Source organism: Triturus cristatus, chromosome 10 (genome assembly GCF_964204655.1).
Source record: "Triturus cristatus chromosome 10, aTriCri1.1, whole genome shotgun sequence".
NCBI lineage: Eukaryota > Metazoa > Chordata > Amphibia > Caudata > Salamandridae > Triturus > Triturus cristatus.
In genome coordinates, this window is record NC_140593.1 from 372,842,080 (window position 1) to 372,869,798 (window position 27,719).

Genomic DNA, 27,719 nt, shown 5'->3' on the forward strand with positions numbered 1-27,719 from the left:
GACAATCCACTATAAGACAGACTGCTTACATGATATCAGAATTTATCATGTATAATAACTGAGCAATACATATTGTGCACACCGTTGTGATATACTCTCTGCAAACACTGTACCTTCCTCTTTGACAGTGTCCCATCACCCTACCCCGTGCCTTACGCAGTTATTTGACGCCCATACACATCAAGGCTGAAGTCTGAGGTGACTAATATTTACTGTTCCACTTTCTCCCCATAGGTGTTATTCAAACATACTGTGTCCTTTTTCAAATGATACTGTGATATAATACTGAGGAGGGCTTCACTCGCACCATTTAAAGTGACAAATAAATAGTAGCCAAACTGATTTTGTAAGTCTGCATTGTTGGTGTGCAGTACCCTGGAAATCTCATTGACAGTACAATTTGTCGTAATATAAATAAAACAATGTCCATATGCTATAGATAATGACATATGTTATGCTCAAAATATTTCATGCGACCTACTCACCCGAGTTTCTTGTTTTGAATGCAATAACAGCAGCTAACTCCCTCTGCACCTACAATAAATAGAAACACACTGATCAGAAAATAGAAGTGCCTTCCACTCTTTATGGATACCAATTAATTGACAACTTTCAACTTTACTTGCTGCGATTGTCTTTACACGTAATTGACAGTCCTTTCGGTAGTAGAAGTGCTCTTTAGCGTTAATGCCTTAGGTTTCATGATGGGTTACTAAAATAATAAATATGTCGCTCTAGAACTTAATGTTCAAGTGTGATATGCAATTTGAACACCAGATGGCCCTACAAACAAGAAAAAGAATTCGCTTCTATCTATACACTTCCATTTGAATAGTATTGTAAAACAACCAAATATTTATTTTGAGCACGCTTCAGTTTAATAGACTGCAGTGGTACACAAACATTGTCTTGTTCTCCTTAGCCAAATTGGCAGAAGAGTATTCCAAAAGCCTTTAAAAAAAACAAAAGGTTTTGCAACGATTAATTATCCTTCAAATCTAGGAGCATTCTTATTAATTCCCAGCCGAGCAGAACCTCTTACATAGCAATAACTTTGGACAGAGCAAATGTAGGCAATTCTTTAAACCAATACAAAGCAGAAGGAATAAAACTGGTAAGTAATCGGAGGCTGTTTTACAAAGTGAAGAAGAAAACACTTAATGAGCTGCAGACCTTATTTGTTTTTTTTAAAAGGAATATTAATAATAGTAAGTGCAGGAGTCTAAGGTTTATCTTAGGAGACCACCGCCGGCGCTGCCGAATGACTCGGTTGTGGAATATTAAGGTTGACTGGTCCTGATTCCACCTCATGTCTCTCTTCCTCTGTTTTACTCATACCATCTCTTTTTTCTCACTCTTTCAGGTTCGTTTTCATCAGGCCCGGCTCCAGGAATTTTTATTTGGGTGGGCCAAGGGTGCATTCGGGTGGGCCACTGCGGCAGTCGCGACCAGCATGACTCACAGGGCGGAGTAGTGGGATGGGCGGGGCACGGGCAGGGACGGTTTAATTTATTAACATTTTAATAAACCAGGAACAGGAATCCGGCAGCCAGGCTCCCTCCCCTAAACCACTCACAACACTACAAGCAGCACTGTGATTGGTCAGGACACCGCACAGCCAGAGGCTTATGTGGCCAAACAGTCTTCGGGCACTCAGAATTGGGCACACCACTCCTCCCCTGCCCTGCTCGCATGTACAAAAGCTATTGTGCAAGACGGTAATAGGAAGAGGCATTCAAAGGGCGTCCCTTCCTAATATCGAGCCGCATTTGTATGTATCATTGTTTTGCGACTGCAATTGCAGTCGCAAAACAATCGCAGTTTACCACCTACTTCAAGTAGGTGGTAAGCCACTCTGGAAGAGGAAGGGGTCGCCAGGGGACCCCTTTCCCTTTGTGAATGGATGCGAAAATATTTTTTAAGAGCAGGCAGTGATCCCGCATACCACTGCCTGCTCTCAAAAAATGAAACAGAAATGCTTCATTTTTCTTTTTGGAATACATCCCATGTAAGGTCCCTTTGATAGGAAGAGGAGGTTTCTGAGGTGGGACTATCAGGCAAGTAACACTAATCAGCCTCCCTCGTTGCCAGCCATCAGAAAGAATCTCTCTTCATTGCTATCTCCACCTGACCCCGGACTCTGCAGCACCCTCCCTTCCAGGTCTGATTATCCATTTTCTACCATCCATGTCTTGTGCACCTTATCTCACAGCTGACCTTGGGCCCCAGCCCCATATCAGCCACCATCCGGCTCCTTTTTCATTATTCTCGGTAAAAAAAAATAGTAAAATCACCCCCAAACTCAAAACATTGAATATAACTGTAAATATAATTAGCACACACTTTAAAATATGTTCCACAGTGGCTCTAATGACCCGACTGCTAATCAAATAAACAATAACAGAAAGGACATGACAGGGCCGGCTTTAGCGCTGGTGCGAAAGTCTTTATTGGAGCCCCACCACTAACCTCTTTCTCCATAGATACCTGTACTACCACCCTCCAACAGTGCTCTTCACCTCTCTGTAGCTTCTCCCCCTCGAGACCGCCTCAGACTCCCACACTACGGGCCCGATTCACAGAACTAACTTAAGACAAAATCCTAAACTTATTACCATTTTGGTATTCACAGAAGGCACTTACTCATTTTGGTATTCACAGAAGGCACTTAGTCAATGAGTAAGTGCCTTCCGTGAATACCAAAATGGCAGTAAGTTTAGGATTTTGTCTTAAGTTAATTCTGTGAATCGAGCCCTACCTCCCTCCACCAGTGCCCCTCATCTCTCCAAAGCCCTCCCATGACCTCCTCCTCAGATGCCCTCACTGCCACCCTCCAACAGTGCCCCTCATCTCTCTGTAGCCTCCCCTAAACACCATGACCACCTCCTCGGATTACGTCATTGACACCCTCCACCAGTGGCCCTCATTGCTCCATAGCCCCTCCCCCATAACCCCCACCTTGGATTCCCTCACTACCACCCTCCAACAGTGCACCTCATCTCTCTGTAGTCCCCCCTCATGATCGCCTCCTCAGACTCCCTCCCTACCACCCTCCACCAGAGGCCCTCATCTCTCCAAAGGGATATATAACGCGGGGGAGATTCTGTAAGGTTTTCAGGGGCCGGAATCTGTAGTGTAACTTTTTTTGTAATGCAAATGCCTCTGACACCATAAATCACGATTTTTACTTTTCTCAGTAAGCATGTTTATTGACTGCGAGTTATATTTCATTTATAACAATCTGAGATACTTTGAAACAGGGAGAACACTTCTTCATTGTGACAAATACATGTCCTTTACATAAAACATTAAACAAACTTTACATTTTTCACAGTAGCTTGATGACAAATCGACGAACATAAACGAAATACTTTAAACAAACAGGAAAATTGTTGCACTTCTGTACTAAGATATCCTATTTTCTAGAGTGTGGGGACTCAAACTTATTGTTGCCTCAACGTTAACTACTTGTTATGGTCCTCTGCAGGGTCAGAGAGAAATATTTCATAGTAGTTGTGGAGAGCATTGACTGAATATGTTGTTTTCGCTCTTCTGGGGACGTTATTGTGTAATTTTTATCCCAAACGTGTCTCGTTCTCTGCTAGCCGACGCGTTTCGACCTGTGTTGTTGTGGACCTATATTTTATTCATAAGGTCTTCGTCAGGGCTCATATGTGATTCCAAATGAACATCTTTTTCGTACTAACGGATGTGGGTTGCTGTCATCTTCTTTACCCTTTGGGTTAGTTCATGGGGAAGGGGACTGACATGTGGTTCTGGTCCAATCTCACTTTGGGCAGCTGGAAACCCTTGTTATTCGTAAAAATGTAGGTGCCGCCTTGTATCTTGTGCGGTGTTTCCTTCCTCTATGTCCTCAACTTTAGGGAGCTGTGAGACACTGGCGCACAGAAAGGTCCATGGCCACGATGGGGGCTCGAATATAATGCGTGTGCTGGGTCAGCTTGGTAGTAAGGTGATCAAACAAGAGCAACTATTCACACCACAAATGTGAAATCCTCTGCTTCCAGCAAATTCCCTGCAAGATAACCCTCGTTCTACTCATAGTGATCACCAAAGTCTTCAAGAAAAGTAGGCTGGCAAGTATTAAAAAAGTGTTGTACGTGGGTTATCACTTACCACACATAGCTAGTAGCAGGTGTTCCAGTTATTTATAGACCCCGCCTACCATTGCAGTGCTGGAGCGGGTAGTACAACATTTTGTATACCCCTCCATTCTTCAAGTTTATATTAATACGAATAATCAATTAATGGTAATATTATTAATCTGTTTGAAGTGATAACTCGCCAATTATATTAACAAAAGAATTACACGTGGGATTTGCATTTTGCATGACTAAATTAATTGTATACTAATATATGTACGAAGATTAGAATATTGCATGATATATGTTGCTTTTGTGCTATGATTGTAAGTTGCACCAGATGACATCACTGGGTGAATATAAACGCTTTGAACGTTGCTATTATGCTAGATAATTACTTACACATAGGGGAATTAGTGAGGGTTTAACATTTTATTAGCCATTTCAATGTTTAATTAAATTTTTGTCCTGTCGATTTTTGTGTTTGTTTTGTTTAAGTTGACCATTTGGGCCTTCGTAAAGATGGCCGACTGAGACGCACGACGTGACTGCTACTGTCCCACGAGGTTTTGGGTGAAGTGCGCCTGCGACACCGCCAGCAACAATGGCCTCGTCCTGACCCCAGGAAAGATGTACCCACCAAGGTCATACTGGGAGAGTTGCCAGGACTACAAAACAATGAACTGTCTTTAAAACCGGAACCAACAAGTGCAATGAGTTAATCCAACGGACTATGTGGGAACTTTACCGAGTGACCCCAAATCCACCAATCAGGACTGTCTAAAACTCATTCTTGATACATTTTGACATTAAAATCACTATAAAAGACGGTAGAATAGTGAGTTAAAAGGTCCTGTCATTCGATTTGTCTTGCTGCGAATTTCCTGACGTTATGCTGACGGAGAGGACTGTGACACTGCTGGACAGCTGTTATCCTGAATCTTTGAGAGACTGAATTGCGTCCTGACTTTGATGAATTAAAAGATTTTCCATGACTTGACTGACTTAGAGGACGACTAATAGCCATATTAGGTAAATATGATGTTCTGCAGTTTGGACGATGATTTTCAAAAAATTTGCAATTTAATTAGATAAACGATGCTTTGAATAATAGACAAACGTGTTGTGTCGATTATTTGAAGAAATCAGATTAAGAGAAGAGTATAAATAAATGAATTGAATTATCAAACTATAAAACAACTAACTGATTCATCGCCAAATGAGGGGAATATCACGAGGTTTGAAGTTAATAAAAGTATTCAATGCATATTAGGGTTTAGGTGAAAAGATATTCCTTTCATGTCAGCGTTTGGAAACTTATCCCTCTAGGGAAACAGATCAATGAAGTGAGAGTGTTGGTGTTATGGGTCCCACCTATGAATGTATTTGAGTGAATGTGTTATTGCGATATTTGGTCTGTGACGAAGGGGGAATTTGACATTCCACGCTGCAGCAGTTTTTCTGGTAGCAGAATGATGGTTGTTATTGTTTTGGTTTGGTGATTATAGCTTGTAAATTGCTGATTGATTATTTGTTGATATTGGTTTATGTACTAACACTCTATGTGAGTCGAGTTGAGTTCTATGTTGTTTGCACGGCTTCTGGGATGTAGGAAGTCGGAAGTTTGTAACAGTTCCGTAGTAGAGCAGAGGTGCGCGCTGCTCTCGGGAAAGACGGAATTGTTGTTGCCCTGTAGGTACACAGGGAGAAACGTGTAACGATTGAAGTTGCACGACACATTGTCTGGGTTCGATTCAGGTGACATCGTCGTGTGTTGCCATTAGAGACATTTTCTGTGTGAGAGAAGTATGTATGATAGCGAAGGTCACCTGTGAAATTTAGATCTTAGGTGCTAGGAGTCCAAATGGCATTCCGATAACGCCTATCACTGGAAAGGTAACAGGTGTTCTCTGAGCTTGCTAGAAGGATAAAGTAGTGGGAAGTGCTACTTTGTTAACGTATGTCATAATTCTGTAGTAGGACAGACTCTTCGCTGTTCTCGGGATAGACAATATTCTGCGTGAATGTACTACATTTTCTCGTATGAAAGTGCGTGAATGTGAAGGCATTCAGGTTAATTGTGAAACTCTAGTTTTATTTCTCAGGAGCATTGGGTCTCCAACCATGTGTCTTAAATCTGGAGAAACGGTTAGCTAATGCTTGTTAGAAGGGTAAGGTAGAGGTATGTGCTACTTTAACAACGGAAGTAACGATTCCGTAGTAGGGCAGAGGTAAGCGCTGCTCTCGGGAAAGACGGAATTCTCGTGAGAAAGGTCTATTGCTATTCCTTGGTTAGCGAAGCGGACAATGGTGGTGTTTTTGTGTTGTTACTAACAGAATTGTAAATTCGAAACAAAACTTACTGAGTGGATTTTGTAAAGGAGGGGTAGACAGGAGCAGGAGCTGCGGCAGCGGCTGTTGACGTCAGAACGACCGCGCTGGGATTGGCCAGTCAGTCGGAAACGTAGAACGCTCCGGATTGGTGCGTTAGTGTATGCCGCGCTAGGAGTGGAGAAGCACAAGGTGACGTAGACGCTCCCTATTGGTGCATTAGTGTGAGTCGCGCTACGATTGGACAGAATAGCGGTACAGTTGTAAGGAGAGACTAGCGATACACGGAAGACAGGAAAATGTATTACGATCCACCAGAAAAGGAGAAAAAGTCCTGGTTTGGTAGAATTAAAAAGTGGTTTAAAGAGGACAAACAGATTGTAATTAGGGAAGGACAGGTACTTCCTCCACCGAAAACCCCCGCATCCTATATGGTTGCGAAATATGGATATCACACCTGTATTTGGTTAGACAATTGGGTCAAGTATACTGAAAAGGACGGAGTGTTGGCTTTTCCAAAACATGGTTCATTTAATTTGGCAGTTTTGAGAAATTTAAGAGAGAAAATGATGAATTTAGAACCAAGACCTAGACAGACACAATTTGAAGCATTGACGGAATGGGAAGATGAGATGCATGACCGAGAAAGACAGAGAAGTGGCGGAAGGTATAGGTACATGTTTGGTAGGTCTTACGGACATGAGATTCATGATGATCGAATGAGAAGGTGGCGGAATGCGAATATGACTGAGGGTTTGTTTCCCGTAAGAGCTGCAGGAGAGAATGAAGGAAGAAAATGCATTGAAAAGAGACATAATATGGAATCGATAGGGTATGGAGTGAATGAATCAGATGATGATGTTCTTGATGACATGTTCTATAAAAATCCACCCCCGGGGAGCGTGGCCAAGCCGAACATGGAGTAGGACGTGGGCTGCTGGAGCTCCGGGCTGCCGCTGGCTAAACGAGCATCCTACGGCACTTTGACAGCCGGTATACGGCCTCTACTGGGTGCGAGAGGTCGGCGGAACCGGAGTGGGCTGCCGCTGAATATCGTGGCGGGCTCGAGGAGTGCAGCTGGCGGCGCCGGAGGCTGGACACAGGAGAGATCCCGGGTGCGGAGGAGACGGCCGCCATTTTGGGCGATCCGCGATGGGGAGCGGTGCGAGTTCCCGCGGACTGCCCGGGAGCTTGAGCCTGCTGGAGGAGCTGTCTGGCCATCCTAGGAGTGATCGGAGGCGTCTGGGAGCGGGGGCCGGGACTCCCTGGTACCGGCTGGAGGAGGAGGCGCTGGGAAGACTGCTCCGGTAGGCGGGTCCGCCATTTTGGGACCCTGTGCCTCCGACGCTGCGGCCCCTGCAGTCGAGTGCTGGACGACTCCGCTTGAGGTGAGGAGGTCGGCGGGAGGCATCGGCCCGCGTGGCGGTTCACCCGGACACCGGAGGGGGAGGAAAGCCTGAGGTGGCGGGAGGAGCCCCGGCGGAGGATGGGCCCGAGCGTTAGAGTGCCTCTGGGAGTGCCGTCTTCGTGGTGGCGGCGACTGCGGTGGAAGCGCTTGGAGGTCTGGAGCGGGGGATCTCACTGCGGCCCTGAACTGGAGCCCCGGACCGGGGGCGGCCTGGCTGATCGATCCTTGCGGGTGGTGGCCGTGGGCCCGAGCGCTGGACTGGTGGCTGCTGACCCCTGACCGTGTTTAAGGCCTGTTGGACGGGGTGTGCCTTTGCCCGGAGTTAGAGGAGTCCCGGGGGTTGCAAGGGGTGCTGGAGGTGTCCCCGGATGCTGGCTCGCCTCCCCTGCTGGACACTAGAGAAGGGAGGGGCTGAGCGGTGAGGCGCTAGCGGGACTTGGGACGGCGGGACTGCTTGGCCGTCGGGCCCCCCTGCGTGGTTGTTGAGCTGCGGGGACGGCGCGCTCCTCACTACTATTGACGTTGTGCTGTTCGCTGCCTGCGAGAGTGGGGAAGGCCCCGGGTCGGAGCCTGGTGGGCCCGGGGACTTGGCGGCATCCGTGCCCTGAGGGCGGACCGTATCGGTGTGGACCGCGGGGCCTTGGTCCACTGCTGCACCTGGAACGCCTGCGCTGCGGCGCTGTGACCGGGCCTGCGGCCTGGAGTGTGGGACAGCCCTACGTTGGACGCGACGCGGCCTGGCTTGTGCGCCCTTCGACGCTGGTTGGCCCTCCGGTGGCCCTGAGTGAACGGCCTGATCTGCGGCCGGGGTCCCCCTGTGGAGGCGGCGTATGCCTGCATAATGACGCGCACCAAGCCGGGAAAAGACTCGTCGGCGCCCACGAAAGATGCCACAGTGAAGGACCTTTGGAATAAGCCTGGAGGGGCGCCGACGGGCTCGCAGGCGCTAGGGGCTGGTGGGTCGGCGGAGCCAGTGACGCAGTCCTTCATGGCGCTCTTCATGCAGGACCTCAAGTCTGAAATCGGCTCGCTGCGCACGGAGGTTCAGGCCTGCGTCAAGGAGCTCCGGAAAGACGTGGGAGAGCTCGGGGACAGGGTCGACGACATGGAGAAGACCCTGGACGCTCGCACGGAGGACCAGGAGTGCTTGTGGCAGAGAATAGCGGCCCTGGAGGAGCAGAATGTCGAGCTACAGATCAGGCAGGAGGACCTGGAAAATAGGGGGCGCTGCAACAACATTCGCATTCGGGGCGTCCCGATTGGAGCGGAGGGGGCGGATATCATGACATTTGTGGCGGACCTTCTGCATGAACTCCGGGGGGATGATGATGCCTCTCCGCCGACTCTGGATAGGGCCCACCGAGTCTCTGAACCGCCCGGGAGACCAGGCCTGGTTCCCGACATCCTGACGCGGGTCCACTTCTTTGTCGAAAAGGAGGCTATTATCAAGGCGACCAGGGACAGGACGGATATCAAATACAATGGGGCTACGATCCAGCTGTTTCAGGACCTGGCCCCCACGACCCTCCGGCGCAGGCGGGCCTTCCGGCCGGTTACGGACAAGCTGCGAGACCTCAACATTCGCTATCAATGGGGACATCCCTTCGCCCTCATCTTCCACTGGGAGTCCAGACGACGGGTGCTGCGGTCCTACAGGGAGGCCGCGCAGCTGCTTCAGATCCCGGACTCCCCTCCGGCCAGCCCGGTGCGCGGTGCCGCGGGGCCTCGTGCCTCGCTTAAGCCCAGCTGGTCCAGGGTGCGCCGGGCGGGGCGATCTCCCTCCCCTGCTGCTAGTCGATCCTCGAGGGACAAGCAGGACATCATACGCCACATTCGGTCCCTGGAAGCCGGATCGTCGCCGGCGGGATCACAGGAGCCCGCTCCCCAGTGAACTTCCATGCTTGCAACTCTGGCTCATCCCTTTTTGAGAATGCGAGATGGCCCTCTCTGGGTCTATCAGCCGTTTGTGGGGAGAGAGAATGCGGCCTACTCACTGAGATCGCTGTTACAGCTCCTGATGACGGGCGGTGGCCCGGGGCTCCTCCTGACTTGGTGAATGGCGGCAGTGCCGACGGACCCCCACTCCTATTCCTGGAAGAGTGACATCTCCGGGATAGCCTGTGCCGAAGTGCCTGGCCACTCCCTAGACTGGAATAGACCTTGTTGGCCATGTTGGCCGTTCTGTGGTTTTGGTTCTTTCGTTTGCTCCTACTTTCTCGCCTTTCTCCCTCTTTACTTCCTAACCCTCTGGCGGGGGGGCTCTGTGGATGGGCTGGGGCGGCGGGGGGGACAACTGCGCATGTTGACCCATGTCTATGACTACAGTACCCTCCTGGAAGGTCGTCTCTTTGAATGAGAAGGGGCTCAACTCACCTAGCAAACGACATCAGATCTGGAGGTATCTGCTCCAACAGGGTGCCGACATAGTATTTCTGCAGGAGACGCACCTTCTACGGGCTGATGTGGGTCGTATGGCCCATCCGCGCTTTCCCCATAGGTTTTGGGCATCCGCGGCCACTAAGACAGCGGGGGTTGCAATCTTCTGTCGGGCGGGATTCTGTCATGGGGACACGCAGGTGCGTAGAGACACTGCGGGCCGGGTCCTGAGGGTAGAGTTAACGCGGGGACACCGTAGGCTCACGCTATGTAATCTTTACGCACCCAACCAGGGGCAGGATGTCTTCCTGCGCGGGGCCATCCAGGAGTATCTTGACCCGGTGAGCTCGGACCTTATAGTGGGGGGGACTTCAATCTGGTTTGGGACGCGGAGCTAGATCGTTGTGGGGGAGGCTTCCATGGCGTGGGGGCCCTGTCGGCCACTGTGAAAAAATCCCTTACTGCTTTGACCTTGGTAGATGTGTGGCGTTACCACTCCCCGGGGCTGAAGGACTTCACCTTTTACTCACATGCACACCGCTCCTACTCTCGCATCGACATGCTCTTTGTCTCCCACTCCCTGCTCCCAGACACTATGTCGGCTTCACACTCGAGCATTTCGGTCTCCGACCATGCCCATGTGGAGGTGTTATTCCATGAGCGCCCCACTCGCACCTTCGGTCCACGCCGCTGGCGGTTCCCGGATCACGCCCTACGGGACCCGGTAGACAGGGAGGAAATAAAGACGGCTATATTGGAATACTTCGAACATAACGAGTTGCCGGAGACTCCCCTCCCCCTCTTATGGGATGCCTTCAAGGCCACGATACAGGGCACCCTCACGGCTATAGCTGCTGCTCGGACGCGGGAAGCCCAACTGTACGAAACCAGACTCACCCGCGACCTCAAGACGCTGGAGAAGATGGATCAGGCCCGCCCGTTGGCAGCCCATAAGCGGCGGCTGGCGGTCCTTAGGGGACAGCTACGGGCACATAGGATGAATAAGGCGGAACGGGCGCTCCTTGCGCTCCGGCAGCGCTTTTACATCGGAGGGGATAAGGTGGGAACAGTACTAGCGCGGCGGTTGCGTAAGAGGGCGTCCAAGGTCCATATCGCGAAGCTGCAGGGGGCGGGGGGCACTTGGGTGACCACTGAAGCTGCGAAGCTCCAGGCGTTTCATCATTACTATTCCTCCCTATACAAGAGAGACCCGCCGGACCCCGCACTGATCGCGGAGACCCTGGGTGAATGTGAATGGGATCCGTTGAGTAAACATCACTCCGAGCTCTTAGAGGAGCCCATTACACTGGAAGAAATAGCGGGAGCCCTGGGAGATCTCCCGCTAGGCAAGACACCTGGGCCGGATGGGCTACCGGTGGCGTTCTTCCGTGCCTTTCTGCCGCAGCTGCAACCCTACCTTCTTCGGCTCTTTAACTCATTCGCGGATTCGGGAGGGCCCTCCCCGGACATGGCGATGGCTGAGATTGCCCTATTCCCAAAGCCGGGGAAGGACCACACCCTCTGCTCATCATACCGACCCATAGCCCTGTTGAATACAGATCTTAAACTGTATACCAAAATTCTTGCCAAACTGCTCAGTACACACCTCCCTCACCTCGTGGATCCGGATCAGGTGGGGTTCATCCACCAACGCCAGGGGGCGGACAATGTCCGTCCCATCGCCCACATTGTGGGTAAGGCCAGGCATTGGGGTATCCCGGCTTGCCTGTTATCCCTAGACGCTGAAAAAGCGTTCGACCGGGTAGATTGGGCGTTCCTTCGAGCGGTTTTACGGAAAATAGGGGTTGGGCCCAAAATGGAAGCACGCATCATGGCCCCATACGCTGCCCCGGCAGCCCGGGTGCGAGTAAACGGCCAACTTACGCAGCCATTCCCCATCTGCAGGGGCACGCGGCAGGGTTGCCCCCTATCGCCTCTGCTCTTCGCCCTGGTAGCGGAGCCCCTGGCTATTCTCATTCGCCAGTCGCCGGATGTCACGGGCATTTCCCTTCGGGGACGTGACCACAAGGTTGCGCTCTTCGCCGATGATCTCCTTCTCACGCTGTCTGCGCCCTCAACCTCGCTTCCAGCCGCACAATCGCTGCTCCGCACCTATGAGCGGGCCTCCGGGCTAAAAATTAACCACACCAAGTCTTGGGTGCTCAATCTCACGATTCCGGAGGCGGAGGTGGCGGCGCTGCAGACAAGCACCCCATATCAATGGGCGAGCGACTCCGTGAGATACCTCGGCCTTAACTTGACACCGGTCCTAGACGACTTGCGCACCTGGAAGGCACTGCCGCTTTCCTGGCTTGGTCGCCTCAATGCAATCAAGATGTCCGTGCTGCCAAAGATCCTCTACCTGTTTCAGACCCTGCCGACTCCCATCCCGGAACATTACATCCAAGGGTTACAACGGGACTTGATCTCCTTTATTTGGGGAGGTAAGAAGCCGCGATTCTCTAACAAAATATTAAAGCTCCCTCGGGATAGTGGCGGCCTTGCTTGTCCCAATCTAATGGACTACTACTGGGCGTCGCACCTCCGATATGTTCTGGAGTGGGGGGCGTGGGAAAGCGAAAAAATTTGGTTCCACATGGACAGGGCAGTTACCTGTCGCCCGATTTGGGATCACGCTTGGCTGCCCCGGGCGGCGCGTCACCGTAGTGTGTACATGGCGGTCCCCACTAGGACGGTCTTGGAGATCTGGGATAGGGTGGCGGTCTGCAGGGGCCTCACCACCTTCCCCTCGCCACACACCCCTCTAGCTCGCAACCCCCAGTTTCCGCCGGCCTGCCGCTCGCCATACTTTGAGAACTGGACGGAAAGTGGCTGTCGGACGATCCGAGATCTCTTTGTGGGAGGGACCTTCAAATCCTTCCAGCAATGCCAAAGGGACTTTGGGCTGACAGACAGGGACACGTTCCAATACGTACAGCTTCGGCACTGGGTGCAGGGCTCTTCGCTGGTGCAGGCGGCCACGAGGCCTCTCACCCCGTTTGAGCACTTAGCGCGCACGTTTGGCACATATAAGGGCCTCGTCTCTCGCGTCTATAAAGTGCTCCAGCACTCCCAGCGTCCAGGACTACATCCGTACCAAGTGCGGTGGCAGAACCTCTCGGGCTCCGGGATCAACTCCGCGTAGTGGGCAAGGCTCTGGAGCGATATCCCTAAAACCTTCCGCAGCATCCCCCAACAGGAATCGGCCTACAAGGTGATGACCCAGTGGTACTACACCCCTGTCCGCCTGCAGAAGATGTTCCCTAAGGTGTCCCCGCTGTGCTGGCGCTGTGCCCAGGCGCCAGGGGACTTTATCCATATTTGGTGGACATGCCCGAGTCTGACTACTTATTGGAAGGAAGTCCTCAGCCACATCAAAAGGGTGCTAGGCTACCCCCTGCCAGAGGACCCCCTCACGATTATTTTGGGCCTCCGGCCAACGTCGCGGCGGGCAATGACAGGTCGAGATTGGCACCTGAGCCTTCACATGCTAGGTGCAGCAAAACAAACAGTGGCGGTGTACTGGAAGAAGGCGGAGCCGCCGTCCATCAACGTGTGGTTCGCCCGCCTCTGGCAGGTCTTGGCGATGGAGCTGCTTACGGCCCACCTCCAGTTCAGGGACACTAGGTTCAAGACCCTCTGGTCTCCCTTGGTGGAACACTTGGGCAGGATAGAGCATGCGCGATTGCAACCGCCGAGACTGCGGGCCTTGAAACTGTTCGACGACGAGATTATTCTGACGCGCTCCGAGATTCTCACGCGGCCTGTGGCGCTGACACCCTCGTCGTTGGAGGGTCCCTAGCTCCAGGTGAGCGCGCCGGGGTCGGATCTTCCCACTGTGCAGGCATACATCCCCACAGGGGTACTAGGGGCGTTGGGGGGCCGCCGGCCCAGCTAAAGCGAGACTAGTTGCATTCATTGGATTTCCCTCTTCCCCCCGCTGCGGCGCTTGGCGTTCTGCTTCCCCTCCTCCACCGCCCTCCCCCGCCACACCCCCCCGCCCCTTGTTTACTTAGTTTGTCCTGTCTTCAGGATGTATAGAGGTTAAGCGAGGTGATAGTGCCTTGGTGACCCAGCAAGGTGGCGCTACGCTACTCCATCCAATCCCTTCAAACACAACACGTTTACTTGGGGACACTGCACTACATTACATGAGCTGCCCAGAACATTGCATATGAACTTAGCATAGATCAGGCGCGGAGTGTAGCACCTACTTGCCCTGGGCAGGGTTACGGCACTCACTAGCCCCGGCCTTGAGTTCTGTTGGCCTCCTACTGCGGGAACCCCGTTGGATATTAGCGTCCATCACCAGCTGCATCTGCCTTACCTGACCCCCCTGCTGGTGCGAACACGGCTTTAGACAGGATGTGGGGTGGCGGGCACTTTGGGTGCGATGCGTTGAAGGCAGGGAATTGGAGGGGAAATGCATGAGATATGCTATGCTATAATGTCTCTGTTTGATGGGATTTGACTCTGTTCGCTGCCGGCCAGGAAGGTTGTAGGCACACAGCTGTGTACATTGAGCTCACCTCTTTTTTTTCAATAAAAACAAACTTGGTGTAAAAAAAAAAATCCACCCCCATATCGGCTAGAACCAGAAATATTAACCCCAAGTGCCCCAATGAAAGAAACAGTACGAATCATAAAATCGGAACCAGAATTCCAAGATTTGGGAAAAAACAATTCCATTAGAAAGGTAGAAAAGAAGTCCGGAGGTAAAATAAACGATGAAAATTCAGCAGAACTAGCAAAGATAGCCCTAGAATTTACAAAGAAAATAAGAGAATTGACCAAAAATCTGGAAGCTGTAACGGTCCAGTAACGATAGGTCCAGTAATGCCTATTTTTGATAAACAGAAAGATAGCGAACATTGTTTGACGGTCTCTTATGAAAGTAATAAACAGGTTGAACAACCGAAAATGAGTCAAAATGATAATCCATGGAGACAGACAATAAGTATGATTGAACCAAATGTTTCAAATAATCAGTTTGTATGCCAGAATTGTGCAGAAAGGCGTATAAGAACAGTGGAGTCAATATTAGAAACACAAAAGGATTTTGGACAAGGAAATGTAGAGAAGTGAGTAGGGCCATCTACAGAGGAATTAAGTGAATGGTTGAGAAGCTTGCAGAAGAAAGACAAAGAATCTCAGTCAATAGATGTGGCTAAACTACGAATGGTACTGGAAGAGTTAATAGTAGGAACTATCCCTACGGAGAAGTTAAAAACCTACCAAGATGAGGAGTTGGTATTTCTGTGTAAAAGCATAATGTGGAGAGCAAAAAGTCTCCATGAAAGATTAGAAGAAGTGGAAAATGAAATGGGTATAGATATTGAAAAGGTAAAAGCCCTACAGAAACCATATCGAGTAGATTTCACTGAAAAGGACATTGAAAATATGAATACCACAGGACGAATGAGTCAGATTAAGTAAATAATTATGTTGTTGAGAAAATGGGGAGATGTGGACAAATGGAAAAGTAGATGGTATCGAAAACGAGATGATGTTTCAGATAAAACCTTTTCAGCTTTCCCTGTTAGAGAAAAAGAGAAGGTCGTAACAGAATGCCCTATGAGGGAAATTCCAGGAGGAGGATATGTTCATGTCCCATGGACTAGGCAAGATATTTTGTCATTCACAAATGACTTCCCTCGACTACGTGAAAAACCCGTCGAGTGGTATAGACAGGTGGACAGATTTGTAAAATTGTCCAAAGTATTGTGGATTGATCTAAACAGCTTGTTTGACATAATAGTACCAGCAGATCTATGGACAGAGTGCAAAATGATGATAGATTGGCCAACACAAGAATACCCAAGGGATCCAAAAACAGGGGCTCCAGACCCCGAGGTAATGAAGAAATACGAACCTGTTATTGCATTTCTGAAAAACAAAGTACCTCCTAAAGAGACAGATTGGGTAAAAATTTACAGAACACATCAGGAAAGCAAAGAGTCAGTACATGCATATTATGAGAGGTTAATTTAGCCTTTAAACAATTTAGTGGGGACGAAAATCTGAGTGAAAAGGATCTAAGTCATTTTGTATACAGGTTTGTATATGGTCTTCGTCCAGAGATTAGTGAGATGATAAAACAGCATACTGCAGACTGGCAAAATAAGAAAATAGACGAAGTACTGAGACATGCCAAATATTTCAGTGATGAGATCGAAGCAAAACAGCGAAAATTGAAAGAAAAGGCTATATGGGCACAAGTAAAGGTAGCGGAGGGACAGGAAGCCTAATTAGCAGAACAAGCAAATAATACAGGATCAAGACAAAAATGTAATCCTGGGAAAGGTAAAGGAAATATAGAGGAAACTAAGGAGAAATTTCCGTGTCATAATTGTGGTAGGATAGGGCATTGGAAATCCGAGTGTAAATTTCCCCCGAGTACTAACAATGAAAATGCATCATTGAATCCACAGGTGCAGAATGAGGTGAGTGGTCAACCGCAGCGACAGCAACAGGTTGTAACACAACAGAATCAGGTGCCAAAACCACCTTTTCCACAGAGCAAAAATTCCCAGAAGTTCAGTAATGAAACGGGATTCTACAACGGAGAACAGGTAAACAAACCGCCGCGCGCTAGCGCTGCTTCGCAGTATTGACTGCAACGTGATGAAAGTGATTCAGAAGAGGGTTATTGACGGTGCCGAAGGGAGGAAGAAGAGTGCGTACTTGGCGCAACTCTAGAAGTAGACCAGACAGGCCCATTTGTAGATGGAAAAGTTAATAATGAAAGTATTACTTTCCTAGTTGATACTGGTGCTACTTGATCAACTGTTAGATCAGCTGATGTCAAGAATCTTCCTCTCTCGGATGAAACGATCCAAGTAGTTGGTGTATCCAACAGGCAGGTAGAGATTTGTTGTGCAAGATCAACTGCACTATATTTTGTACCCCAGATGGAATAGCATTTGAAACACCAGATGATGATGTGCTGTATAAAATGACAATGGCAAACAGGGAGAAGGAGGTTACTGAAACCTATGCTGTATTTAACCCTGACAAATTACCTAAAGAATTAAAACAATCTGTTAAGGCAGAAGTTTGGGATTTCACCGGAGAAGACGTAGGATTAATGAGAAATGTAGATCCAGTAAAAATAACATTAAAAGGAGTAAGTTATCCAAATGTCCCTCATTATAAATTGACACCTGAAATAATTGAAGGAGTTACGCCTGTGATTGAAAAAATGATAAAACAAGGTATTTTGAGAGAAATAATGAGTAGTCCATGTAATTCACCAATAATGGGACTGAAAAAGCCTAGTGGGAAGTTCAGGATAGTACAAGATCTGAGAAAGATAAACAAAATTGTTGTGTCATGCTGTCCCATTGTACCGAATCCATCTGTGATTTTATATCAGATTCCCCATGACGCAGAATGGTATACAGTGATTGATCTATGCCATGCTTTCTTTTCCATTCCAGTACACCATGACAGTCAGAAATTTTTTGCATTTCGATTCGGTGAGCGTGTTTTGGCTTGGTGCCGAATTCCACAGGGGTATACAGAAAGCCCCTCAATATTTAATCAGCTATTGAAGAAGTCCTTGGAAAATCTAGAAATGCCAGAAAATTCAGTGTTAGTTCAATACATCAATGACCTACTTGTGGCATCGAAAACCCGTGAAGTTTGTGAGGTAGACACAATAGCCTTGCTGAATCATTTGGCAGATGGCGGACTAAAAGTGTCACCATCGAAAAGGCACTTTTGTAAAAAGGAAGTACAATATTTAGGACATAACATTGAAAAAGGACTGAGAAGAATAACAATAGACAGAATCAGGATCATATAGAGAATGAGTCCACCTATGACCCAAAGAGAAGTGAGAATGGTTGGATATTGTCGTCAATGGATCAGCAATTTTTCGTTGATCGCAAAACCTTTGGTACGACTGACAAGAAGTGATATGAAAGATCCCATTGATTTGAACAAAGAGGAATTGGCAGCATTCAAATGATTGAGAGATGGGTTGTGTGAAGCACCTGCATTAGGTATGCCTGACTATGAAAAAGAATTTGAGTTGTATTGCAGCGACAGAAATGGATGTGCACTCTCTGTTCTAGTAAAGAAGCATGGAAAACTGAGGAGACCAATTGCATATTTTTCATCAATGTTGGACCCAGTAGCTGTAGCCCTACCTGGGTGTTTGAAAGCAGTAGCTGCTACATGTCGGAGTTTGAAACAGAGTGAGGGAATTGTGATGGGATATTCTGTGAAAGTGTTTGTACCTCATGATGTGGCGATCCTTCTAACAAGGAGTCGTACTCAGTATATGACAGATAGTCGGCTGACTAAGTATGAAAAGGTCATATTAGGTGCAACAAATGTAAGTCTTGTGAGATGCTTGAATGTGAATCCTTCAACATTGTTGCCTGATGCAGAGAATGTGGAAGTAAGAGATGAAGCAGATCATGACTGTCTGGATGTACTTTATTTCTGTACAAAACCACGACCTGACATAAAAGATTAACCCTTACCAGAAAGTGATTTTGTTATGTTTGTTGATGGGCCTTGTTTGAGGACAGATGATGGAGTGTTAAGTGCAGCATATGCGGTATGCACAGTTGCAGCAGTAATGGAAGCATCCTATTTGAAAGGAGTAAAATCAGCCCAAGTAGCTGAACTTGTTGCTTTTACGAGAGCATGCAAGATTGGGAAAAGTGTGAGAGTGACTGTGATAACTGATAGCCAGTATGGCTATAGAGTTGTCCACGACTTTGGCCAGATATGGCTGCAGAGAGGATTCTTAACCTCAAGTGGAACTCCCATTAAGAATGCTGAAGTGGTTGGAAAGTTGCTTGAGGCGATACAGCTGCCTAGGCAATTGGCTGTTGTAAAGTGTGCTGCCCATAGTCGCAGTGGTGATTATATCGCTACTGGAAATAAATTTGTGAATGACATGGCGAAATATTGTGCACGATATCAGAATTCAATTAATCGGGCTAAGGAAAAAGAGGTGATTTCTTGCTATTTGATGTTTACTAATACTGTGGGAACATGGGAAGAAGTAAGACAATTGCAGGAAGAAGCAGGAGAGGAGGAAATAAAGCAGTGGGTAAAAGCAGGATGTGCACCAAGAGAGAAAGATCATGTGTGGGTCTATCGAGATGGAAGACCAGTCATGCCTGATAGCATGATGTCTGCCATGGCACGGATGTATCATGGACAGGGACACATAGGGAGAGACGCTATGATCAGGTCCTTTAAACAAACCTGGTATAATGCAAAGTTCAGACTTGTAGCAGAAAGTCTTTGTCAGAGATGCCTAATATGTCAGCAATATAATCCAGGAAGAAAGACAGTAGTGAGTCTAGGAAAAATAGGTCGAGAAGGAGGGCCTTGTACCAGAATGCAAGTGGATTTCATTGAAATGCCTCCCTGTAACAGGTTGAGGTATGTCTTGGTTATGGTCTGTCTATTTTCCAGATGGGTAGAGGCATTTCCAACAAGAAGAAATGATGGGATGACAGTGGCAAAATTACTTTTGAGGGAATGTATCCCTAGATTTGGGTTCCCAGTGACAATTGAATCAGACCGAGGAGGACATTTTCATAATGAGATCATAAAACTGATTTGTGAAGCATTGAATGTACGACAAAAACTACATTGTGCCTACTGACCAGAGGCTTCTGGTGTGGTGGAACAGATGAATGGTACTATCAAAAACAGGATAGGGAAAATGTGTTTAGCCACAGGTATGAAATGGCCTGATGTCTTGCCTCTAGTACTCACGACTATTAGATCAATTCCAGACAGAACTACAGGGTTAAGCCCCCGTGAAATGATCAGGAGACGAGCCATGCGCCACATTTTTATACCAGTCAACAAGCTGATGACTATAACTGATGACATGGTGTTGGAATACTGTAAAAGCCTGGCTGACGCAGTTCATTCTGTGTTTCATCAGGTTGGAGCGGATGCCACTACCCTTGAAAAGAAGCCAGCCCATGATCTAAGCCCAGGGGACTGGGTAATGATAAAAGTCCACAGAAGAAGAAACTGTTTGGTTCCCAGGTGGGGAAAACAAAGACAAGTCATCTTGACTACAACAACAGCTGTGAAGTGTGCTGGATTGAATAACTGGATCCATGCAAGCCATACTTTGAGAATTCCAAATCCAGTAGACAGCACAGAAAAGGAGTATTTTAATGAATCAGAATCCAGTACTGAGTCAGATGACGGAGAGCCAAAAGACAAAGAAAATCCTGAAAGGGGGGAAACAGAACCAAGTTTAACTTTTGTCCCCAGAAGTAGTTCCCTGAGGAGAAGGTTACAGATTTCTGATACCAGTTCAGACTCAGAGACAGAACAAAGAGCACAATCTTCCAGGAAAGAACAAGGAAAGAACAAAGAAAAGGACAGTGAAGAGACAATAAAGAGATTCATGAGAAGGAAGTGCCAGATGAAAGATTAAGAGAAATTCCACCTGAAACAACACATTTAGATGGACAGGTGCCAGATACAAAGAGAGAGGGAAAGATTATTGTGGAAGACCCCCGAGGAGGTGTAGGGAACTCCAACATTCAGTTAGAAGCAGGGACTAGTAGTCAGCAGGAAGATTGCGTGTCGGAGATTCGAGGAGGGACAGAAGTAGGGAAAACAAAATAAGTGGTGGAAAAAGAAACTGTTGAGAGTAAAAAGCAAGTTGAAACAGAGTCAGAGGAAAGCGAAGATGAAATACCTGAAGGTTGAGTTCTAAGAAAGAGAGCTTGGAGAACTGAAAAGAACGATAAAGGGAGTAAATTGAAAAGAACTGCAAAAGACGAAGTTTGGCCGAATAAAATAAAAAGATTGAGATATCGACTGACACGAGTAAATTCACCAAGGGCTGAACAGGTGAATGAAGTGACGAGTCAGGAAAAATCAAAAGAAGAAGAAACAATTGTAGTTAAAGAAAGCAAAAGAACAATGAAACCTAACCAGAAGTATAAATCACCAGAATGGACATATGTGGCCCTGCCTGAAGTAAAAGAAGTGGCGGATAGCCAAGGAAATCCAGAGTTGGTTGTACCGGAAGTGGTTGAGGAAGACGAAGAATCGGAAATCCTGAGAGTTATCTTGTCCGATATTGGAGAAGAAACGGATGTTAAGGACATTTTGTATACCGAAAACGAAGGAAAAGAGAAAAATGATGAAATGCCAAACTGAATGAGACAAGAACCCAACTGAGAGAAAGAGTGTTAAAATATTGAAAAAGACAAAAACTGGTAGAACCAAGTAGGTGCTTAGAGCCTTGGGTTAGAAAACTAGTTGTGAAGTAGGAGAGGCTAAGTCAAAAGACACGGTCCATTTTAGCTAAGATGGCAAACATAGATAGTAGTAAAGGTAGATGTACATTTATGAGGAGATGGTGTAAAATGTGTTGTTGTTGTACAGGATTATTAATGCTTCTATGGAGTATACTTGCTCTATTGATGTTATTTAAAGTTACTAAAGATACATTAGAAGGACATAGTGAAAATATGACTAATATAGAGAAGATTCAAAAGGTAGTTCCGACTAGAATAGATAAAAATGATTTACATAAAGACAGGTCTATAACTGATTTTTCTAATAATGTGTTCTCAAAATTGTTGTATGAATATGTAAAGACAATGGACGTAAGGGACTGCTACGTGTGTATGCAGTTACCTGCCTCTGTATAGGAGGGAGTGACTTATCACCACCTTCCAGTAACTTATGTAATAACATGTAGTGTAATAGCTAGTTGATTTGATCAAACAGGTAAATTAGAGTATTATTTTTCAGATGTAGATACTATATTTTCACAAGTACCGTCAATTAACAAACTAAACAAGGTAAAACCTGCAAAGGTATTAGGTGACTTTTTCTTAGAGACTAAAGAACTAACCTTAGAATACATATTTTGAAATAATTTGACTTGCAGTTTAAAGAAAGAGGAAAAGACATTTTTAGATATGGTTGAAGAAAGGAGACTGAAAATTCAAAGAAAGGCTTCAGAAGGAAAGGTGGAGAAAACAGTATGGGACGTAGAGATGGAAAAACACTTGAAAGGGGAAACAAGTCCAACTATGGCTTTAGATTGGCCTCAGAAAGGGAAATTATGTATTAGGAGGAATCAAACTGCATATGATAATTATTTAGTAGGAAATAGTGAGTGCCATGATACATACCGAATCATGGGTGGATGGGGATTTAAAGGTGGATAAGATCCAGTTTTTCCTGGACTATATTTCATTTGTGGGAACAGGGCATATTATCGTTTGCCAGACCATTGGTATGGCACATGTTATGTAGGCCTGGTTTTCCCAAAGATTTTTCATATGGATAGAGGCGAAGATGGTGTACATAGCTTAGGTAGTTATTTAGCATGTAGCAAGAGAGAATCTTGGACAGAAATTGTGGGTGACATTTTTGGAGCATTGATACCAGCAGTGGGAATATCTCTGTATGCAAACAAAATTAGAAGACTTTCAACAGTAGTGGATCGCTTGTCAACAAGCACCGCTGGAGGATTTTTATTGGCAAATACTGAAATGGTTGCCATGCGCGCTATAGTAATGCAAAATCGACTTGCCCATTATATATTATTGGCAAAAGAGGGTGGAGTCTGTGGAATGCTGAAAGTTCAACACTGTTGTACTTAGATTCCTGCCGAAAGTAAAGATTTGAAAACTTATATTTAAAATATTACAGAATTGCATGACGAAATTGCACGAAATGATTGGAAAGAAATTATCAGCTATTAAAGATTGTGTAGCAAAACTAGGTAGTACGTTTTTAGGTAAGATATTATTTCCATTAACATGTGTGATTTTTATAGTATTAATAATTAGATTAGGGTGTATTTGTCATAAAAAGGAAAAAAATCAGAAAAAGTTAAGAAGAGAAAATTTAAGGAGAAGAGATAAGAAACAAGAAAGAGAATTTGAAGAAATAGAATTGGAGGAAATCAAGGAGAGTATGTATAAATCAGCAAAAAGAGAAGAAACAGGGGAAACTGAAATTTGAATAAAAACAAGAAATCACTTTGATATTCCGTAAAAGGGATACAAAATGTTGTTGGTGTGGTGATATAATCATCAAATGGGGGATTGCTGGAGTGGGTAGTACAAAATTTTGTATACCCCCCCATTCTGCATGTGTATATGAATCTGAATAATCAATTAATGGTAATATTATTAATCCGTTTGAAGTGATAACTCACCAATTATATTAACAAAAGAATTAAACGTGGGATTTGCATTTTGCATGGCTAAATTAATTGTATACTAATATATGTACGCATACTAATGGTAGAAGATTAGAATATTGCATGATATATGTTGCTTTTGTGATATAATTGTAAGTTGCACCAGATGACATCACTGGGTGAATATTAACGCTTTGAATGTTGCTATTATGCTAGATAATTGCTTACACATAGGGGAATTAGTGAGGGTTTTACATTTTATTAGCCATTTCAATGTTTAATTACGTTTTTGTGTTTGTTTTGTTTAAGTTGACCATTTGGGCCTTCGTAAAGATTGCCGACTGAGATGCACGACATGACTGCTACTGTCTCACAAGGTTTTGGGTTAAGTGCGACTGCGCCACCGCCAGCAACAATGGCCTCATCCTGACCCCAAGAAAGATGTACCCACCAAGGTCATACTGGGAGAGTTGCCAGGACTACAAAACAATGAACTGTCTTTAAAACCGAAACCAGCAAGTGCGATGACTTAATCTAACGGACTATGTGAGAATTTTACCGAGTGACCCCAAATCCACCAATCAGGACTGTCGAATACTCATTCTTGATACATTTTGACATTAAAATCATTATAAAAGACGGTAGAATAGTGAGTTAAAAGGTCCTGTTGTTCGATTTGTCTTGCTGCGAATTTCCTGACGTTATGCTGACGGAGAGGACGGTGACACTGCTGGACAGCTGTTATCCTGAATCTTTGAGAGACTGAATTGCAGCCTGACTTTGATGAATTTAAAGATTTTCCACAACTTGACTGACTTAGAGGACGACTAATAGCCATATTAGGTAAAGATGATGTGCTGTGGTTTGGACGATGATTTTCTAAAAATTTGCAATTTAATTAGATAAACGATGCTTTGATTAATAGACAAACGTGTTGTGTCGATTATTTGAAGAAACCAGATTAAGAGAAGAGTATAAATAAATGAATTGAATTATCAAACTATAAAACAACTAACTGATTCATCGCCAAATGAGGGGAATATCACGAGGTTTGAAGTTAATAAAAGTATTCAATGCATATTAGGGTTTAGGTGAAAAGATATTCCTTTCATGTCAGCGTTTGGAAACTTATCCCTCTAGGGAAACAGATCAATGAAGTGAGAGTGTTGATGTTATGGGCCCCACCTATGAATGTATTTGAGTGAATGTGTTATTGCGATATTTGGTCTGTGACGAAGGGGGAATTTGACATTCCATGGTGCAGCAGCAGCGGATACGATGCTCGCTTTGCGAGGCATGCAGTATAAAGTATAGCGGGGGAAGCTCTGCCCACTTTCCGTCCATCTTTTTGATTGGCTTAAATACTAAATGCTGCATTGTGATTGGTTTTTGGCTTGTTAGTCCCGCCTCCTGATGGCCATGTCGTCATTTTTGTCCTTCCGTGGCTATCACCCCTTTACTTTAAAAACAGTTTTGTTCCCCTGCCTCTCCCCGTTCCCTCCCGCAGTCCGTGACTTCTTGGACCACCACCACCCCCCACCCCCTCCCATGTGTGCCTTCTTTGACGCCAGCACTTCCATTTAAAATGCAATAGGTCTTGCGTAAATACAAGTCCTTTGCAATTTAAATGCTTGTTTGTCCTCTGATTGGTGGGCGCCGAACACACCGTATGCCATGATTTGTAAGGAGACCCGGGAGGAGAGCATTGTCAGCACATTAGCCCAACTTAGCTTGAGGAGAGGAGGTGGCGAAAAACTCAGAGCGGCCAACTTGAGTCTGGAGCTGAGACCCCCAGTTTCGAGTCTCGGCACCAACTCAAAAAATGGATAAGTGGCGGTGAAGGTAATGGTGTGTAAAGACTGTGACAGCAATGCACCGGTTGTTGCGTGCCACAGAGTGTGGAGTGCGCTGGACGCTTCTGGCAGGTAGCATGGCGTACAATACTCATACCCTTGGTAGGAACTTGTGTGGCCCTCGAAAACCCTGCTTCTGCCACACGATTCTGGCAGAGATGGGGAGAGACATTTCGGAGCGGGTTGGCACTGAGTAGAGGATATCACGTACACAGACCCCGCTCCCCCTCACTCACCTTCAGCCCTCCCTAGACAGCAGGCGACCCCCCGCCCATGTTACCCGGGCGCCCGTAGGAACTGCAACCAATCCAACCGGCCTCATAAGGATGAAAGGCTGAGGGCATGAAGACTGGGCCTCAAACCACCATCCAAGGACTCCAGCAGCTCCCTGAATCCTCTCCCTATGAGTGCGGGCTATAGCCATACCAGCAATCACCTAGGGGGCAAAAGACTGACAATATTCCCCCCTCGTTCCACTGGCCTGACCCATCCAGTGCCTGTGTGAGGCGACGAGCCCCCGACCCCCCTGCTGGCACCGTGATCCGCGCTGCCCACCCTCCCTGTGTGCCGCACCCTCAGCACTACTGGCCCCAATCAGCATACACCGCCGGCTGCCCCACACATCTCCCCTACCTTCTCTCCCTGGTCAAAGGCACTTCATCCCTCCCAAGGCCCACTGCTCCCCGAACCACGCCAAATCCCCCCACATCTCACACACTGTAGCAGCAGCACCTCTTGTCTTGTAGAAATTCCCAGGAGGATATCTTCAGAAATATAGCAGTAATGGCTCAGATAATTTTATAAGCAACATGTGGAAGAACGGGGACTGGCTGCTGGGGTAGCCGCCGGCTGCATGGCCTTTTACCATATAAACTGTCTATTGCATTTTGTGCTTCGATGTGCGCGAGTAAAGCTTCATGTACTAGGAATTTCTGGATGTTTTACTAACTCCTATAGATGCACTTTGACCCAAAAGCATATGAACTAAAAGCTGGATGCAGACCATCAACATACTAGGAACGCTGTGCACTGCTAGCCTTTACGGTGCACAACCATTTGCAAGGCCCAGAGATGATCTTGGGGGCCCGCGCAGGCTCCTCGGAAGGTCGGTGTTACTGAGTAGCAAGGCTGCAGTTTCTGATTTGGCCTCCTGCCAATTCCCGTCTCTTTACCTCACTCTTTTAAAGGTTCTTTTTTCCGCCCTGGCAGAGGAACACGCAACACTCTAGGCACTGAGTTTGGTCCAAGACCCATGCACAAAAGCACTGTTTGGCGAGCACCTCTTGCCAAATAAATGCATTTGCAATGCGATAGGTCTCACATTTGTGCAAGTTTAAGCTATTGGCTTTGTAAATGACAATGTGTTTTTATTTATGTTTTAAAAACCAAAACTTAAATAAAAGGCATTGACATTTACAATGCAAATAGCTCAAACTTGCGTAAATGCGAGACCTAGTGCATTGCAAATGCTTGTTTTTAATGCAGCTAATACTACTTCCCAGAGCCAGAAAACCTCAAAAGACTCATCAAAAAAGCGTGCGCTTAAAATGCAGCTTTAAATGCCGGAAACACTTTATGCATCTTACTTCAACCTTTTTTGATACTATTATGGTTACTGGATATGATAACGCAGTTACTGTTAGTGGTTTGTGATAGAACAGCAAACAAATCTGGCACAATCTGGATTGTTCCGACGTTTTACACGCTGAGCTGCTAGAAAAAAAAAGCTAAACCTGAAAACAGCTAGGAAATTGTCCTACCCGCCTGTCACAGGGTGGCTCTCTTTCATGCATCGAGGTATTTGCATCATTCAGCGCAGTCTTCTGATGCACATTTTCTCTGCCATGAAAATTAGCAACTGACTCCAAGCCCTGCACATCAGAGCTATCTTTTTTGCTTTTTAGAAATAAATACCTATCCTAGGAATTTGTTTCTGAAAATGAAAGAAGAAAGCCAAGTGTGTTGCATCAATATTTTAGCTCAATATGCATCTGACGGTGAGGAAAGTGCATTTATGGCATCAGCTCAGGGCATGAGTCAGGTCCTTCATGGGTGGCCATCTGTGGTCCTTTACCGGTTTTGATCTGAGCAAACAACGGGCACTGCAGAATGTTTTTTAAGAGGCAGAGTTGTAGCTATGAGTGGCATATATAACTAAGTTTATCCTCACCTGCATTATTGATGCCTCAGATACCCAGTGACACCATACATGTCCTGGCAACCAGAAAGCAGTGCAGAAGTGAGGGCTTCATTTGTGTTTTCTTTGTGTTTTCAGAACCGTTTGGGTCAGAAATGCTAGACAATAGAATATTTATGACCATGAGACAGATTTTTATGCATCTTTCTAAAAGTGGCATTTTCAAAATTGTAATTTAACATCCGACTTCACTACATGTTAGGAGTTTTAATTACAATTCCAGATAGCAAACATGAATGAGTTACCTGTTCCATTTGAAATTTACAGCTTATTAAAAGTAATG

The 27,719-nt window shown here is 46.5% G+C and overlaps 1 protein-coding gene across 1 annotated transcript in view; it reads right to left on the reverse strand.

The window, feature by feature from the left end:
* RAPGEF5 (Rap guanine nucleotide exchange factor 5) overlaps positions 1 to 27,719 on the reverse strand; it is a 970,266-nt gene that overhangs the window by 475,642 nt on the left and 466,905 nt on the right. The window contains exon 7 of the mRNA XM_085631598.1: positions 486 to 534. Coding sequence (XP_085487724.1) covers positions 486 to 534 — 49 coding nt within the window. The remainder of the gene's footprint in view (positions 1 to 485; positions 535 to 27,719) is intronic.